Below are 15,727 nucleotides of genomic sequence, written 5' to 3' on the forward strand. Positions count from 1 at the left end.
CGAAGGCACTGCGCATAGCATAAAGAAGCTATGCACTGCGGTAAGGTGTTTTTTTATCACTATTGCGCAAGTACGCCGCGGTGGGTTCGCTTTGGCGTTTGTTTGATGCCCGACTTTCTGCCGACGTAGCCGCTGCCCGCGCTATACGTTGTCGTGGACGGTTGCCTACACGATTGTCAAGTGTAGCGTCGAGCTGTTGGTTGATGAACGCGTCGCGCATCTGCTGTAAGCGTGTTGCTCATGTTGCCTGTTCGGCAGTCACTGACTCCACCATAACTCCGTTGTAGTACCAGTACCAGGCCCATAAAAAGTTTGGATGACCGATATCGTACTGCACCAAAACAAAACAAAAAAAAGTGTCGCGGCAGGGCGGTGAACTCGAGCATTCGTGTGTGGTAGATTCATCAGACCTTGGGTGCAGTCTTTGCCAGGAACGTCGCGGGGGGGGGGGTTAACCTTTCCCCGAAAATTTTCCGGGCAGCGCTTAAGCGAGAATTCGTGTTCCCTTGGGAAAAACTCCTGCCTTCCGATAGCTCATAACCCCTTCCGAAAAAAAAAAAAAATTATGGCTACGGCCCTGGTCTTTGCTGATGCTTGCTTGCAACTGCGTGCTTTAATTTTTATTGGTATAAACGAACAGGCACGGTGCGGAAGCGAGCCAATCTTTGCTTTCCACAGCACGAAGTCCTAGCTAGGCTAGGTGCAGTGAGGTGCCAAAGACCTTGCGTGGACACTGCGGACGAACGAAAAATGTTTTAATGTTGACTTCTTGCTTTTCAGTACTTGAGTGGAGATTATAATGGGTGCTTCATTTTAAATCACTCTCTTCCGTGAAGATTGCTGTACTCGCATTCATGCCTAGCACTTGAACTGAATGTCTGCATTGGCGAGAAGGAGAGGGCATGAGCAAGCAATTTACCACACACGCAAGTGCTGGGTGGGTCACGTCTTACGTATCTGTCATTGCAGCTACGTAGTTTTTTTCTCAAGACCACATTTGTTTAGTGGTGGCAAATATGATTTCATTTTATACCGAGTGCCTATAGCATGGCAGAAAAAAAAAGGAAGCAGCAGCAGCAACTCGGACAAGCTGTTTTGGGCCATTCCATGCCAAACGTCCCAGCCGTAAAATCGACCACCACGGATTTGCTTAGTAAAAATTGTGGGCCATCCTCACATGGCCCACAATGCTCCCTGAAAGTGTTTTTGTCCAAAAAAATTTTTGTTCTTTTTCTAGCGACCCTTTTACCTCCAGGGTTTAAAGCAAACTTACGTCTGTGAAAAAAATCATGAAAAAGTAACTTCTCTTACAGTGGCCACCATTTTTCGTGAACATCATGTTGAGGCCCTGGGCTGCTCTATGCCGCATTTTTAAAATGCTTTTCATCTTCTTTGCTGTGATTACGCCATTGAGAAAATACACGATGTCGAGCATTTTCATTTTTAGCAAATACGAGCACATTCTCTCAGCCAATGTACCTGTATCTCAGCATTGTGTAAAATTGGTAAAAACTATATTTACACCGAAAAAAGGTGAAATGTGCGAGAAAACGTTTTTCAGACTTGAAAAAATCTCCTTTTTGGCCCCTATTCACCTTGAAACTGCGCATTTTTGTGCTCGCCGTAAAAATAGTACAACTAACCTCAGTTTATTTCAGGAAGTTTAATGAGAGCAGTTTTTGTTTTAGCAGAGGAAAAAAAATTCAATTTGTACACCGACACTAGTTCACTCCGTTGTTCCACAGAGCGTCTTCTCTGCACGGCATGCGCCTGCCTGCATGAAAGAGGCGCGAGCCAGCGGGTTTGCGCTACAAGAATACCTTTCGCCGCAATGGTATTTGTAGCGTCAGTACAAAAAAAAAAGGAATAATTCGCGTGTTAGTGGGAAAAGTACAACATTAAGAATGTTGTAAGAATGTTGTAACCGCAAAATGTCTTCGGAAACTTTTTTCTTAAGGCGTTCGTTAAAGTCCGCCACACCTGATCTACACCTTCTTGCCTACAATTCAATAATTCGCCCAATAATGGAGTACGCAGTCGTCATTTGGGACCCTTTCACTAAGAATAATATAGAAAAATTAGAAAGAATACAAAAGAAAGCAGTTCGATTTATATATAACTCATATGGTCGCTCCTCCATTACTGAACTCCTAAACAGAAGTGGGTTCCAATCAGTTTCCGAGAGAAATCGCATCTGTCGCTTAAAATTTCTTTTTCAGTTAGTCAAAGGGCACTACCGTGTAGATACGTCGCACATTTTATCCTTTTCTTCAGGTTATGCTACCAGAAAACGGCATTCCCTTATGATTACACCACTTGTTCAGCGAAATAACTGTTTCAAATATTCTTTTTTCACACGTACCATTGTAGATTGGAATGACCTGGCGAATGATGTTGTTTCACTAAGTTCATTATCTTTATTCGAGTCGCACTTGCTTTGATTGTTGTTGTTGCCTTTTGTTTCTATTACCTGTCATCGACTATGTTTCTGTATAACTTTGTGTCCTGCTATGTACTCGTTACAAAGATGTAACCCACCCTGCTAAGGTCTCGTTACGAGATCGCAGTATCTGCAAATAAATAAATAAAACGGAGCTAGCGGTGGTGCGCCCATTCCATGGTGCGCCCGAAATTCATCAATTTACGATACGTAATTGCAGAAATAATAAAATCAACGGCGACGCTTCATTGACACCTGCTCATTGTTATGTAAGTAATTATGAGAACAATAAAGGTTTCGTTTCGCATACTTCCCCTTTTATAATGGTCAGCAACAAGCAAAAAAGCAGTTTGATAAATCCTCACCACGAGCAATTTTTCAGAGAAAGCGTTAACATTTTATTTATATTTACCTAATTACTCGTCCTCATACTAATTTAACCGCACCCCTACATTTATGCCTGCGGTGAAATAAATGTTCTAAAAACGTGCTTGCCTGACTGGTTTAATGGAATACTGACGTTTCGGTAATCTAGAGAGTTGTCGGCAAGCGCGGGGGCGTCGTTCAATTCGTCCAACGTGATAACCCGTCCATAAGTGCGGCCTTTTTGTGGAGGCGCAACTTCCCTTTGTTTTTCCAACCTTCCATTTGGTTTTCTCTTCGTTTGGACAGATCTTCGCGCTCGCATCCGGCTGGCGAAAAAGCATGCACAACATTTAAGGTGAGATGGTGCACTTGCGCATCAGCGCACCATTTCACCTTGGGTGTTGTGTGCAAATTGACGCGCGACGCTAACTGCGGATCGAAATGTTCGAGCGGCTTGTTGGCTCGAGGCGTGTCGCTCTGCCACTTGAGCCACGTTTACTCGTCTTCCGGCACCCCGAAAAGCAACACCTTCTGGAACCATTTATTACCCGTCGTGCAACAACCAAGCACGTAAGAGATAACGGCGGCGGCTTATCCCAGACCAAATTTCAGCACCACATCTAGCCGAACTCTGATGAAGCGCGACAAAAATTTAGAACGAAAAGATTGCAAAACGCGCTTACGGCCATGTGCCGCGCGCTCAGCTCGACGTGTAAACGACCGCTAGCGCCATCTCGCGGATGCATGAAAGGCGGCGACGGCGGTGGCCATAGGAGCCGACCGGCGGTAATCACACTTCTTTATTCTAGCCACTGTACTATAGACAAGGAAGCATCCACAGCTCAGGAGGATAGCATCCGAGTCGCCGGTCCACAGGGGCGGGCAGCACTCTACTCGTAAAAGCTTGGAGGAGCCGGGCAGCTTTGGCAACGAGTTTCGCCGAGTCTTTGCCACGCACGGTGTTCCTTTGGCTGGAATAATTTCCCCTATCCACCTTTTTTCTTTTTTTTCATCTTCGCCCGTTCCAGCTCTCCTCGCACGGGCCCCGCCCTGAATGCATTCCGCTGGAGGCTGCTCCAAGCGTCGCGAAAATCCGGCAAAATTCTACCGAGGCGTCCAGCCGGAAGCGCCCAAAGGAAACTCCTCCCGCTGCCAAGAGAAAGGTGCGACAAAGCAGTGCTATGCTGGAGGCTATCTGGACTTTTACGTCATCCTTACAAAACTTCATGTTGACTTTTTTTTTTTTTTCCACCTTTAGGGCCTTTGTTGTCTCCTTTGCTTTGATCTGTTCTGCTCTGCTTTGCTCTGCTTTGATCTAATAAAAAGCTCTCTCTCTCTCTCTCTGGTAGGGGACTGAGCCAGTTCTCCGTGACAAGACAGCGGCGTCACAGTAGACGCACTGCATACACCGCCTGCTTCTCCCAGTTTATCCGCCGTCTGTCTCTCGCCCTGAAAGTGCGTTTCGACTCGGTGCACCAAGCGCGAGCAGAGGAGCCCGCCCGCCTTGCCGCTTCTGCCCTCCGAAAGGAGGCCGTGGAAAACAGGCCGAACGCGCGCGAGGAGAAAGCGGCAGCGCTGCGAGGAAAAGCGTCCGGGCCGCACAAGATGGATGAACAGCGCGACCGTGGTACCTATACCTATGCGTGCACACAAGACACAATCGTTGTTTGCGGATCAGGCGCTCCAAGAAGCCTTGACTGGTGGCGCGTTGCAACCCAACGAAGCTCGGCAAGGGCGAGCTGCAGCTAAAGGTCGCCCGGAAGCCTCGTAGGCAGAGGTAATCGTGTGCGGGCTTTTCGGCGGCACCTCGATACGTGCAGCGCAGCGACAAGCGACCTACACTCGTCGTTGTGCGACCTCCACGATCATGCGACCAACGATCGCGTCGGTCAAGCGCCCGCGCCGTCGGAAAAGGAAAATGTCTAGCGCAGTGCTACAGGCCCGCAGAGGTGCATTGCGCAACTCTTTGGACAACGGCTAAGTGAACATTTTCAGTCGATCGACTTAAAGGCGCGTGCCATAGGAAAGTCAATGTGCCGGCGTCTCAAACCCTCGGTCGACATGCGGCGGGCGGCGGCAGCCAAACAAGAACGTGTCGAACTACGGCGCCCGTCACTTGACGACACAGAGGGAAACAATGTTGCGCGGGCAGTGAAACGCGCAACATTCCGCCCGCGCGCGGATCTTCGGTGCGTGGCGCTGCAGGCAGTAGCGTCCGAAGCGCGTCGTTCTACCACCCGCGCCAGCTCTCGCAACAATGTACGCAATTATGCCGCCCTGATGCAGAACAGAATTAGACACACAGTGAAATAGGTTAGACAATATCAGACAATAATCGGATAGTCAATGACGGCAGAATCGACCAGAGAAAGCACGCTCACGCGAAATGGTGTTTGTTCACAGAGCGCAACGACCTGCGATTTTTTTTTCTCTCCAACTCATTCCTGTTTTAGAGGCGAGATATTCCCCACAACCTCTCACTCGACGATGTGGCCCAGAAAGGCGGTGGAGGAAACAACCCAAGTGGTAACGAGATTAAAACGGCGGCGTTGGTGAACGTGCGAGGGCCGTGCCGTTGCTCCTCCTCGCCCAAGGTGCGGGGTGCGCACTTCGATTTCACCGTGCAATCCACCGTGCAGTCCAACGGTGGCGCAGCGCGATGCACCAGCGAAAGGGCGAAATCCGCGGCTCGGGTACCCCCGCGGGAGAAGGGGGAGCACTCACCGTTGTACCACTGCTGGGGCTCGTCGTCGCGCGACCACATGGCGACGCCTCCCCCCCACCCCGCCGGGGTCTCAGGCCAGGCGACGCACCTACGAGACACGCAGCATGCGCAGGGAGGTTAGTAGCCACGCCGACAGCGTGCTCGGCCACACAGCTGCAAGCACGTGCACGCGCGGGAACGCTGCCGTTAGTATCGCCTACGGCTCGGCGAATGCTTACCTTTTCGTGCTATTAAAGACGACAGTCTTTCTTGGGCTACTTAAACCCAGAAATTTTGGTCTGTCTGTATGTATGTATGTCTGTCTGTTTGTCTGCGACTTGATTCAGCCACCCGGCCAAAGTAAAATTGACATTGCGCAATGGTCTTATATACTCACAGCCACATGTAAACGTCTAAGCCCGGTTTATATGTTCATACTTGTCAACTTTGTTGAACAAGAACAAGACATTACGCAAATATAAGACAGGAAATTAGTACAAAAGGGATATTTACAGTGTTCCGTTATTAAAAAATTCATGGATGCTTGGTTTTTCGATAACAAATGATATTCTACATCTGATGATGATGATGATTAGTGGCTTTCCCTTTGAATCGGGGCGTCGGTTGTCAGCAATCGACTTGCCTGTTTTATTACGTTTACATGCCCTACTCCCAGGTTAACCTATAGATTTGCTTCCTCACTCCCATTTCTCCCTCTTTTCTGTTTTAAACTCCTCGCCCCCACCCCCCTTTTTTCTCCCCTCGCTGTTCTAAATTCTCGTCCGCATGATTACTCAACCTGCGTACCCATCCCTTCCCTGCTTTTCCTCCACCACCACTCCAGTCGCCTCTTCGCCACCTCTATGGCCTTGAAGTTGAGATTCCCCCTCGCCCCAAATCCCAACTACTACTGCAGACGGCGGTTTTCTACTGCAGAAAACCGCCGCCTCCTGGCGGCATATGAAGAATCACGCGGCAACAGCAACGAACGGTTCCACTAGCTAGGTTCCACGTTCTGCTGGGAACGCACGTGGAGCACGGCCACGCGGTTCTATGAACCTTCTAGTCAGCCTCCTCCATTCACGCGCGCCTCCGCCGTACTGCAGCGCTGGCATCTCCAGAAACCCGGCCTGTAGCAGTGGAACGCGGTAAATTCAAATCGCCTTGCGCAAACCTTTTGTGTGTTTACCTTGGAATGAGCGCGACGGTACAGGAACAGCATGAGAGGGTGAGCGGGAAAGCAAAGGGGGGCATTTCTTTGGCAAATATCTACAAAGACTGTCGTCTTATGACGACATTTGCAACGAAAAGAGTAGATACGCGGCCAATTTTTTTGTTTTCCTCGCACCCTCACACTGCGCGGTCGACGGCAATGCAAGTGCTAGCCGTGCGAGCATAACCGGTGCTGACGCTGTTAAATGTCCCATCGCCCAGGCAGCGCACGGACACGGCGAAAACAGAAGTCTAGCGTTATCGAGTGAACGGTGTATATTAGCAGTATATTAGAGTTCTTGCAGTCCGTATCTTCCGTGCTGTATGTGGTTACAGTGTTGAGCGGGACCCGTCTGGGCATTTGCGCATTCGACGCGGCAGGGGGATTTGTTCCGCGGGCAGGCCCTCGCAATGCTTGTGCATTCGTCACCGTGGGGTGCGCCTCCTCGCCGATCCTCCTCGCCCTTCCGCGCTCGCAGGCGCAGTCGGGTCCCGGTAACACGGTAACTACGTAAGCGAGGGAACAGACGGACTGCTAAAACTCACCAACGTGCGAACGCTTTAAGCGGTAACCACGCGCCCGAGCGCTCGATTCCACACGCGTTCTCGTGTCTACGCGCCCAAGCGCGCGACGAGGGCAAGCAGCCACACGGAGGCGCGCGAGTGTGCGCTGCGCTAGAGTTCGATATACGCTGCGCTAAGGCCCCTGTTGCGCCGCGCTTAGCGGCTACCCGAGGCTCACGCTGCGGCGGCGGGTTACCGGGACCCGACTACGCAGGCGCGCGGGGAGGGCGAGGAGGTCGCCCCAAAGCGGAACTAATGCGCGGGCATGGCGAAGGCCGGCCTGCGGAACCAATCCACCCTACCGGTACGAATGTGCACCTGCCCAGTCGGGCCCCGCTATAGCCGCCGCCGTAGCGTTAGCGGACGGTGCCCGCTATGCTAAAACTCTGTTGTCATGGCCCAATCGTACGGCGCCCAATAATGTTACACTGTCATCGTAACACACATAAATGACGGCTTTTCATCTTACAGCAGAACAACATTACCTAAAATGCCAGCTTCGAACTAAAACATCGCCGCTTCACTAGGCACACACGACGGCGGATGGCCATGTTTGCCTCCGGCTGAATGGCTGACAAGTGTGATGGCGTGCGGTATTATTCGCCGGTAGCGTACTTAGCTGGTGTGGCACGGAGGAAGCGCATACACCCAATAAACCTTAAGCAACTACGCCTGTTTATCAAAACGAGGAGACAGGAGATAACTTTGCGGCTGCGACGTTATTGGCTGCGGCTACCGGCGGGTTCACCCGCGACTGCCACGGGTCCGGGAAACAGAAGCGCGGAAAGCGCCGGCTCAGATTGGTGCCGGCCGGTAGGCGCGCAGGGGAACGCGCCAAATATCTTCCAGACCATTGAGGAAAATGCTAGACCTTGGAGAACGCAACGGGCTTCGCCTCGCGCCCGGTCTCCGGCCACGCGCTCACGGGCACGTGAGCGCGTGGAATCGAGCGCGCAAGCGCGTGCGTGTCCATGGTTACCGCTCCAGGCTTGGCAGCTCCACAACGACTGCATGCTAACGGGCAAGAGTTTTCACCCAAGACAACGCCACCGTTTTTGGCTCTGGTGTTCCCAACTGTTCACCGCGCTACGCCGAAAACAATAGTGAGCGCAAGGCGCGAGCCCACGTGACACGTCTCGTTTGCATGTACGCAAAAGTGGGTATTATTAACATCACTGCGACCACGCCAGCTGTACTGCCGATTACGTTACCGAGGCTTCCTCATAGTCAGCACACCCCCAGTGACCTGGGCACAATGAGCCTCGGTTGTTCCGCCGCACGTCTGGCTGGAAGCATACGGACGCAGGTGGCCCGTCCCGTTGCGTGTGTGTGAAAAACTTTAATGCTGATATATACGGGGAAGATGTTTGTCTCCGGGCCACCTCTCCCAATCACTAGGTGGGCTCCTCATTACGGAAGCCCATTGGCGATCGCCGCGGCTCGGGCTCGGTCGACCAGGGCCTTCTGGCTCACCAAGTCGGAGCAGCCGAGCAGGGCTGCCTCCCAGTCCTCCCGGGTGGGGTTGGGTTTTGGGGCGAGGTTCGGAGTTGATTGGCATGCCCACACCATGTGGAAGATGTCCGAAGACCTCTCCGCACAGTACAAGCATTGTCCTGTACAGGCAGGATCAAAGTGCTTTAAAACTGCCGGGCACAGCAGTGTTTTGGTGTAAAGACAGAGGAGGGTGCGTTCCTCTGCCTTTGTAAGGCCCTTACAGGACTTAGGATAAATTGCGTGGCCGAATAGGTATATATAACTCGGTAATTTCTCGAAAAGTGAGGGCCGGTTTGGGTTCGGGATCCATTTCGGAAGGGTCCCTTCTGCTGCGCGGAGAACGTCCTCCGCTCAGCACCCGTCGCCTGCTGTAGCACCGATGGACACGCCTATTTGGCTTGGCTGCACCGAGCAGACTATGCGTACTGCAGCCCCCTCAGTGGGTGTCTCGACTAGAGCTGTGCACGGGCCGAAAATTTGGGCCCGAGACCAGCCCGGGCCCGGTGCTTTTCGCAGTAGGCCCGGCCCGAGACCTTAACCTTATGGCCCGGGCCCGGCCCGGGCGGCGTGTTTCCAACCGAAATACCGTAGGGGCCCGCGCCTGATTGTGGCACGTTTGGAAGCGAAAATTACCTAAAGGCGGTAAAATGCATCGTAAGGGAAATGATAACAGGCAAAACCAACATTAAACGGGCCAAACAACCCCAATTAAGCATACAGCGAAAACGCCCGTGTGTACGAGATTTCGGCGCACGTTAAAGATCCCCAGGTGGTCAAAATTAATTCGCAGCCTTCCACTACGGCGCGCCTCATCGCCTGCGTTGCGTCGGCGCGTTAAACACTACAATCAAATCAAATCAATTAAACATAACAATCATGCTCAGCTACATACGGAAGAATTGAAACCGACATAAAGGTAACCGAACCGCCCAACGTAAAAAAAAAAAGAAAAGATGAACCAGAAACCCCCCAACCACGGACAAATTCGCGGTGATATTGAAAAATATTCAAGAAAAGTAGCAGAAACCGAAATGGCCCAAACCACTGAAAAGTAAAAAAAAAAACGAGCTGGAGCTCCCCTAAAGGGAACAAAACCACCCGGAATTTTGTGTAGAATTTCATAATGTGCCATAAATGAATTAAAATAAGCAATTAAAAATTGGGCATTTGAACCTGATTTTTGCGATTGCTATCCAGAAATGGAACCTGTATGCCAGGGTACCAGCCGGCTCGTGTTTGTTTAAATAGGGTGTGTACTTGCTATGTTGTTTCGTCCGTATACGTTTCCTTTTCTCAAGAGTACATAGGGCTGTCGGACTCGGTCCCTTCTTTTTTCGAGACGCAAAGTACACGCGTGCATTTATGCACATTTTATCGTTGCCGCTTCACTACGTTCTATACCGACTCATATCCTTTATCTATAAAGTTTCAATCATATCAAGTGTTATTGTTTAGGCGGCTGTTGGCGCATTTAAACCACCCTACTTCCCTGTTGCGCTTTTCCTTTCGTCTTCGTCTGCCGGCCACGACGCTCGAGGGCACAGGCCACCTCCTACCACCAGCTACGCTCGCCACGATGTTTTCCCGCCGAAACAAAGAGCAAAATTAAAGTTGAATTGTCACTTCAGTCTCTGACAGCTTCACTTTTGTTGGCTCAGAGAAGGAAACGCAACTCTGAATAGGGCACTGCAACAGAAAACAGATGGAGACGCACGTTTCTCTATCAGTGTTTGCAGTTCAAAGTGTTCCATCTTGAAAATTTGTTTTCGCCTGAACTTAGAGGTGGAAACTTGTCACGCTGAATTGTCATTCGTTGCACTTCCCTGAGCGGTGTGTCGCTGAGCCGCATGTGTTGCCGAGTTCATCCCGAGACATGCGGTTGCAGATACGCCCACATGTGCCTGAGGGCCTAACGATAAGTCCCGTGGAATGTAAACAGAAACCTGACCCGTGTTTTTACCGCGTAAGCAACATGTAGTTTCTGTGATATCATAGAAAACCTAAGTATTGCTTCACTGCACTTAAAGGGACCCCGAAAAGCTTTGTGAACGTGGCAATCAAATGCATTCAGGTGGTAGAACACATAACGGGGGATTTTTGAGCCAAGTGTGAGCCCCATACGTTGTACGGATAATTTGTAAACAATTTTCGAAGATCGCCTTTCTCAGCCGATGAGCGCGACGCCGCAGCGAGCCCGACCGCGGCTGACGCAACGGCGATCGCGGCTGACGCAACGGCGAAGGCGCTCCCTGATTCGCCCAATCGCCGGCGAGGTCGGCTGCCGGCGGCGTCACTGCCATTGGCTTCCGGCTGCTCTTCCTCCTTCCTGCGCGATCCCGAGGCAAAGGCGGCAAAGGCGGGTCCGCAGCGATTGACGCGTGCCTAGGCGCAGGAATGTAGCTAGCGTAGAACGGAAGTCGAGCGTAGAGATGTCACATGGCTATTCCCAGTGTTTCCAGCTGCTTTGAAGGAAGCAGAGAGGGAGGAGGAGTCGATCAGCAAGTGGGGAGAGGTGCATTTAATTGCTTCTGGCGCAGCTAATACTGAGTGTAGATCAATAATTCCAACGGCATTGCATCGCTATATTGGTGCTACGCGACAATACAGGCATTTTGTAACTTTTACAGAAGGCTTTTCTGGGTCCCTTTAAACAACAGCGCAAATGACAAGGACTAGGAAAGAAGCCCAGACAAGCGCTGACAAACAACTGAGCGTAATTTACTATGCGTGCTTCTTTCCTAGTCTTTGTCATTTGCGCTGTTGTTTAAGTTCAGAATGAACCAACTGGCCCCAGTCGAGACGCTAATTGCTTCACTGCACCGGGCCAGCCCGGGCCGTCAGGACGGCCCGGCCCGTCCGAAGCATTTACATTTCTGCCCGAGTCCGGCCCGCGGCCCGGGTGAAAAGTAAGTCGGGTGGCCCGAGCCCGGCCCGCTGGCCGGGCCGGGCCGGGCCCGGGCCGGGCCGGGCCCGGGCTTTCGGGTAAGCCCTAGCCCGTGCACACCTCTATTCTCGACAGGCCGCCCTATAGCTCCCCACTCGGCGTGTACGTGGCGCCTTTTACCGACCACCCAAACGGGTCCCCGTTGTGTCTCGCCCCCTCCGGCGCTCTGTTCTCGAAGCACTGGTCACGATGCCGCTACCGCTGGGCCTCTGCACACACACACACGAGCCGCTTCACAGGCGTGGCCAAAACGCTCGCTCGTGTGACTCTTGCCAGCCCCGCCTCTCGACTACTCCTCCCGCCGGGCTACTACAGCCTCTTGCCGTCGGCGCCTAACGAAACCGTCGGCATCGAACCTTCGCCGCAATCTCGTTACCGCTGGGCAAGTCACGGCCTTCGACCATTTGACTAAATAACTCGTCCTGGCACAGTTGCGGAAGTGGCAGCACCGTCCTCCGGAGCGACCGTTCCTGCCCACTGTAATCGAAGAGCGTGCCCCGAACGCGGCGCAACGATCCGGGCACGCCATCCGTAGACGGACATATCATTGCAACTGGGGCACTGTCCCACCATTTGGGACCCCTGCTTATAATAATGCCACGCTAAGGACGACCGGCCCAAGCCAAGGCAAGTCGCGCACATGCATCTGTGCGTGCGCATCGCTGAGCCAGGTTAGATTGAGGGGCGATATAAGCGCGAACGCCGTTACTCACTGCCGCGAGCATTGCACTGCTCGCTGTCTGCAGGTGCGGGGGGCCACTCGATCGTCCACAACATCGTGGTCCAGCGCCACGCTCGAATGCAACGACCGGTGCATTCACACAGCACTGCAGGCGCCACTGCCAGGCTCAGACAGGACACTATTGTTTGGCGGGTCCAATAACTCAGCCCTGAACACTCGCGCCTCTTGTCCGAGTAATCTCAGAACGATCCGCCGAGCAGCCTGAAAAGCGCAGGGGCAACCCGAGATGGACGTGTATGCAAATCAGCGCGTAGCGGGGAGCGCATTTCCCTCTACCTCAAGCTGGAATGCAGCGGCTGCACATTTGGGGGAGCTAGGGTGACCGCGTTCTGTGTATGTGCCGGCCCGTCTTCTGTGTATACGGACGCGTGCGCTAGCTATGTCGCATGCAGGATGGTCAACCATGCACGACGCCGGGTGGAAGTGCCGCTTCCCGGTGCAGACGAAATCCTTCGGCGCCAATTCATCGAGAATGAACACAGCGCGCGCCTGGAACCCGTTCCGATTCCCCGGCCCCACGTGAAGAACGAGCGGCCGAAACCAGCTCCTAACCCTCGTCTTTTTCCCGCGCGTGCGTGAGGAAGCGTGGTTCGCCGCAGTCAGCCCACGCGGGCTGATTCGATGTTTGGGAAACGCTCGCGCCTGTCCTCCGCCCTCGATCCCTGTCCACATTCGGGGCGCTCCACTGCAGGCCGTGAAGCTGCACGCTTACGGCTGCTTGCCGCTTCCTAGACCAGCAGCAATTTATCTCGCAATGGCCATTCGGAGGAGAGCGGCGTCCGCGAAAGCATCGGGATGGCAGCGACCGGACCACGCTGCACTGGCCACGACGAACGAGGAATGCAGCGCACTTTGAATGTGCGCGGCTACAACACCGGGAGGCTTCGTGCTGTCGAAGCTCCATCACGGGGTTCGCTCTGAAAGACGCCGCGTAGTTTCCAGAACAGAATCTCCGAGCGGTTCGGCGCTACAGGTATACGCTTTCCGCTGGGATTCGTTACTACTGGTCGCCGTTCCTCGAAGAAAGCCAGCATAGCGTTTGCAGAAAATGACTCGATCCCTGCCTGTTCCTTGATGCACACATATCCCAGAGCGAAATGGGGTCCCACAGAGTTTCACCACTACATCTCTCCCAGGCGGTAATGTAGGAGCGGGTATACACACACACACATATATAGTTCACACGGCGAGTCGGGCTCGTTGGTGCATACTACCGGAATTCAAAACAGCGCAGTTAAACAGACCAGCGAGAGCCGTGTGTTGTAGTTCCACTCCGGTAGTTTTCTGTTACCCAGCCACGGGACAGCAAAGGAAACAGGCGGGAAGAATAATAATACGACAGCTCACCGCCAGGTGGACAACCAGGGTGGATACTGAGAGATGGCCCTAGAAGAAGGGAATGTCACGACGGGGGGATCAAACGGGGAAATACGGGAGAAAAGCACGGACTAGAGCAGCGCAGGACCTTGGAGGTCCATGGGAGCGGCCTTCGTCCTGCAGTGGACCTTAGTAGGCTGTTGATGATGATGCGCACAACTGATGCATTCGAGACATGTTGGCAGGCGTAAGAGGTCATCGGGACGTTCCTTCGATCGTGAAATGCACCTTTAAACCGAGGCTTCAGTGTTCTCACTGATGGCGTCTGTAACCCGAAAACGCCCAAGTGAAAGAAAAAAAAAAACGCTTCCGGTGGCCGGAATCGAACCTGGCGTCTATTCGATGGCTCCATTTTGACATGCTTGAAACAGCTGACAAAACTTAGACGACAACCACAGAATCCGTCACAAGACTATCATCGTCGTTCGACGGTGGGGTGCATGATCTTTACTTGGACGCACGAGACTTCGGCGCACGGTAAAGATCCTCAGGTGGTCAAAATTAATCTGAAGCCCTCCACTACGGCGCGCCTCATCGCCTCCGTTGCGTCGGCGCGTTAAACGCTACAATCAATCACTTTATTAAGTGCGAATGCACTTTATAAGCGACCCCAAACCATCCACCGCCGGCGGCGGCGGCGTTGGCGTCCGCAGTGCTCCTCTATATTTAAAATTCCTCCGCATTTCCCCGAGGGGGAGAATGTGAAAGTGCGAATGCACGGTTGTCGGCCCGCTTGCGGCGCTTGCGCTCGGCCCCCGCAGCCCACCGCCTCGCCGCCTTCTCTTTGTGTGGCGGCGTTTGGCGGCTCGCATGAGGCGGCTCGCCATGGAAGGAACGCCATGAGGCGTTCTTCCATGAATGGCATGAGGCGTTCCATGAATGGCATGAGGCCTTCCATTCCTTCCATGAATGGCATGAGGCGTTCTTCCATGGCATGAGGCTCGCATGTGTGGCGGCTCGCATGAGGAAGAACAGCTCGTGAGATGCGCAACGCGAAGGGGCCGCCCGCCATCATTGTGCATCAGTCGGTGTCGCCTTTTCTCGCCGCCTGCACGTCGCACAGGGAGGCGTCACAACCGCGAATCTGAGCCTGCACAAGGCCGTCCCCCGCTGCGGCCACACCTGTGCTACATGCCGTCTCGCTGCAATGACACGAGCGAGAAGGCGGCCTGTCCCAACTGAGAAGGGCCTTCGCTCATTGCGCCCTCGAGAGCAGCGCGCCGCGAATAAGGACAGATCCCGAGAGATCACCGCGAAGCCTCCTTGAGACCAGGTAACCAAGAGGGGCGGAGGCGGCACATCTCACACGAGCGCCTCACTGTACAGAACCGAGAAAACTTTTTGGCGAAAATAGAATCCATTTGTAAGTCGTGTGTCCTCTTGCCATCGCCCTGTGTCGTGTCGCCGGCTCTGTGGTTCAATGCCTCAAGCCTGGTTTCTTTTCAGTCCGACAGAGCCCGACATGGCCCGACTGGGCCTGTCGTGCTCTGTCGGGGAGGCCCTGTCGGGCCAAGTTGGACGCCGAGGCCGAATTCGCTCGGCGAGCGAATTCATCCGGCTGAGCCGTCCGGCTGGGCCATCCGACTCGAGTTGGCTCCGCCCATCGGCCTTCGGCAACATGGCGGCGGCGAGCTGCGGGGACGGTGTACGTCGCACAACTTGATTGTGATATCAAAAACGACAACGACTTGCAGAAGTTACGACAGAACACCGCGGTCCTCAGTCGGTACTGCGATACGCGTTTATCGTTGGTCTATTTCAAATGTTCGCGTTTTGTGTGGAGCCGAGGCAGAAAAGGCACCAGCACCAGCGTCTGCAGAGTGGTGCGACGTGTTTTCGTTCTCTATCAGGTGTGTAGAGATACGCTCGTCGCGCTCATCGCTA

At 53.2% G+C, this 15,727-nt stretch overlaps 1 protein-coding gene across 6 annotated transcripts in view; it reads right to left on the reverse strand.

Annotated features, from left to right (window-relative positions):
• Window positions 1-15,727, reverse strand: part of Rols (zinc-RING finger and ankyrin repeat domain-containing protein rolling pebbles) — a 403,382-nt gene that overhangs the window by 236,476 nt on the left and 151,179 nt on the right. For 4 of the 6 annotated variants that reach the window (XM_077705635.1, XM_077705636.1, XM_077705638.1 and 1 more), the window contains exon 2: window positions 5,531-5,619. The exons of the other annotated variants lie outside the window; for them this stretch is intronic. In XM_077705635.1, the coding sequence (XP_077561761.1) occupies window positions 5,531-5,619 (89 nt within the window). The remainder of the gene's footprint in view (window positions 1-5,530; window positions 5,620-15,727) is intronic. 6 annotated transcript variants of the gene reach the window in all.

Source organism: Haemaphysalis longicornis, unplaced genomic scaffold (assembly GCF_048455015.1).
Source record: "Haemaphysalis longicornis isolate Haplotype H1 unplaced genomic scaffold, Haemaphysalis longicornis Haplotype H1 scaffold_4, whole genome shotgun sequence".
Classification (NCBI taxonomy): domain Eukaryota; kingdom Metazoa; phylum Arthropoda; class Arachnida; order Ixodida; family Ixodidae; genus Haemaphysalis; species Haemaphysalis longicornis.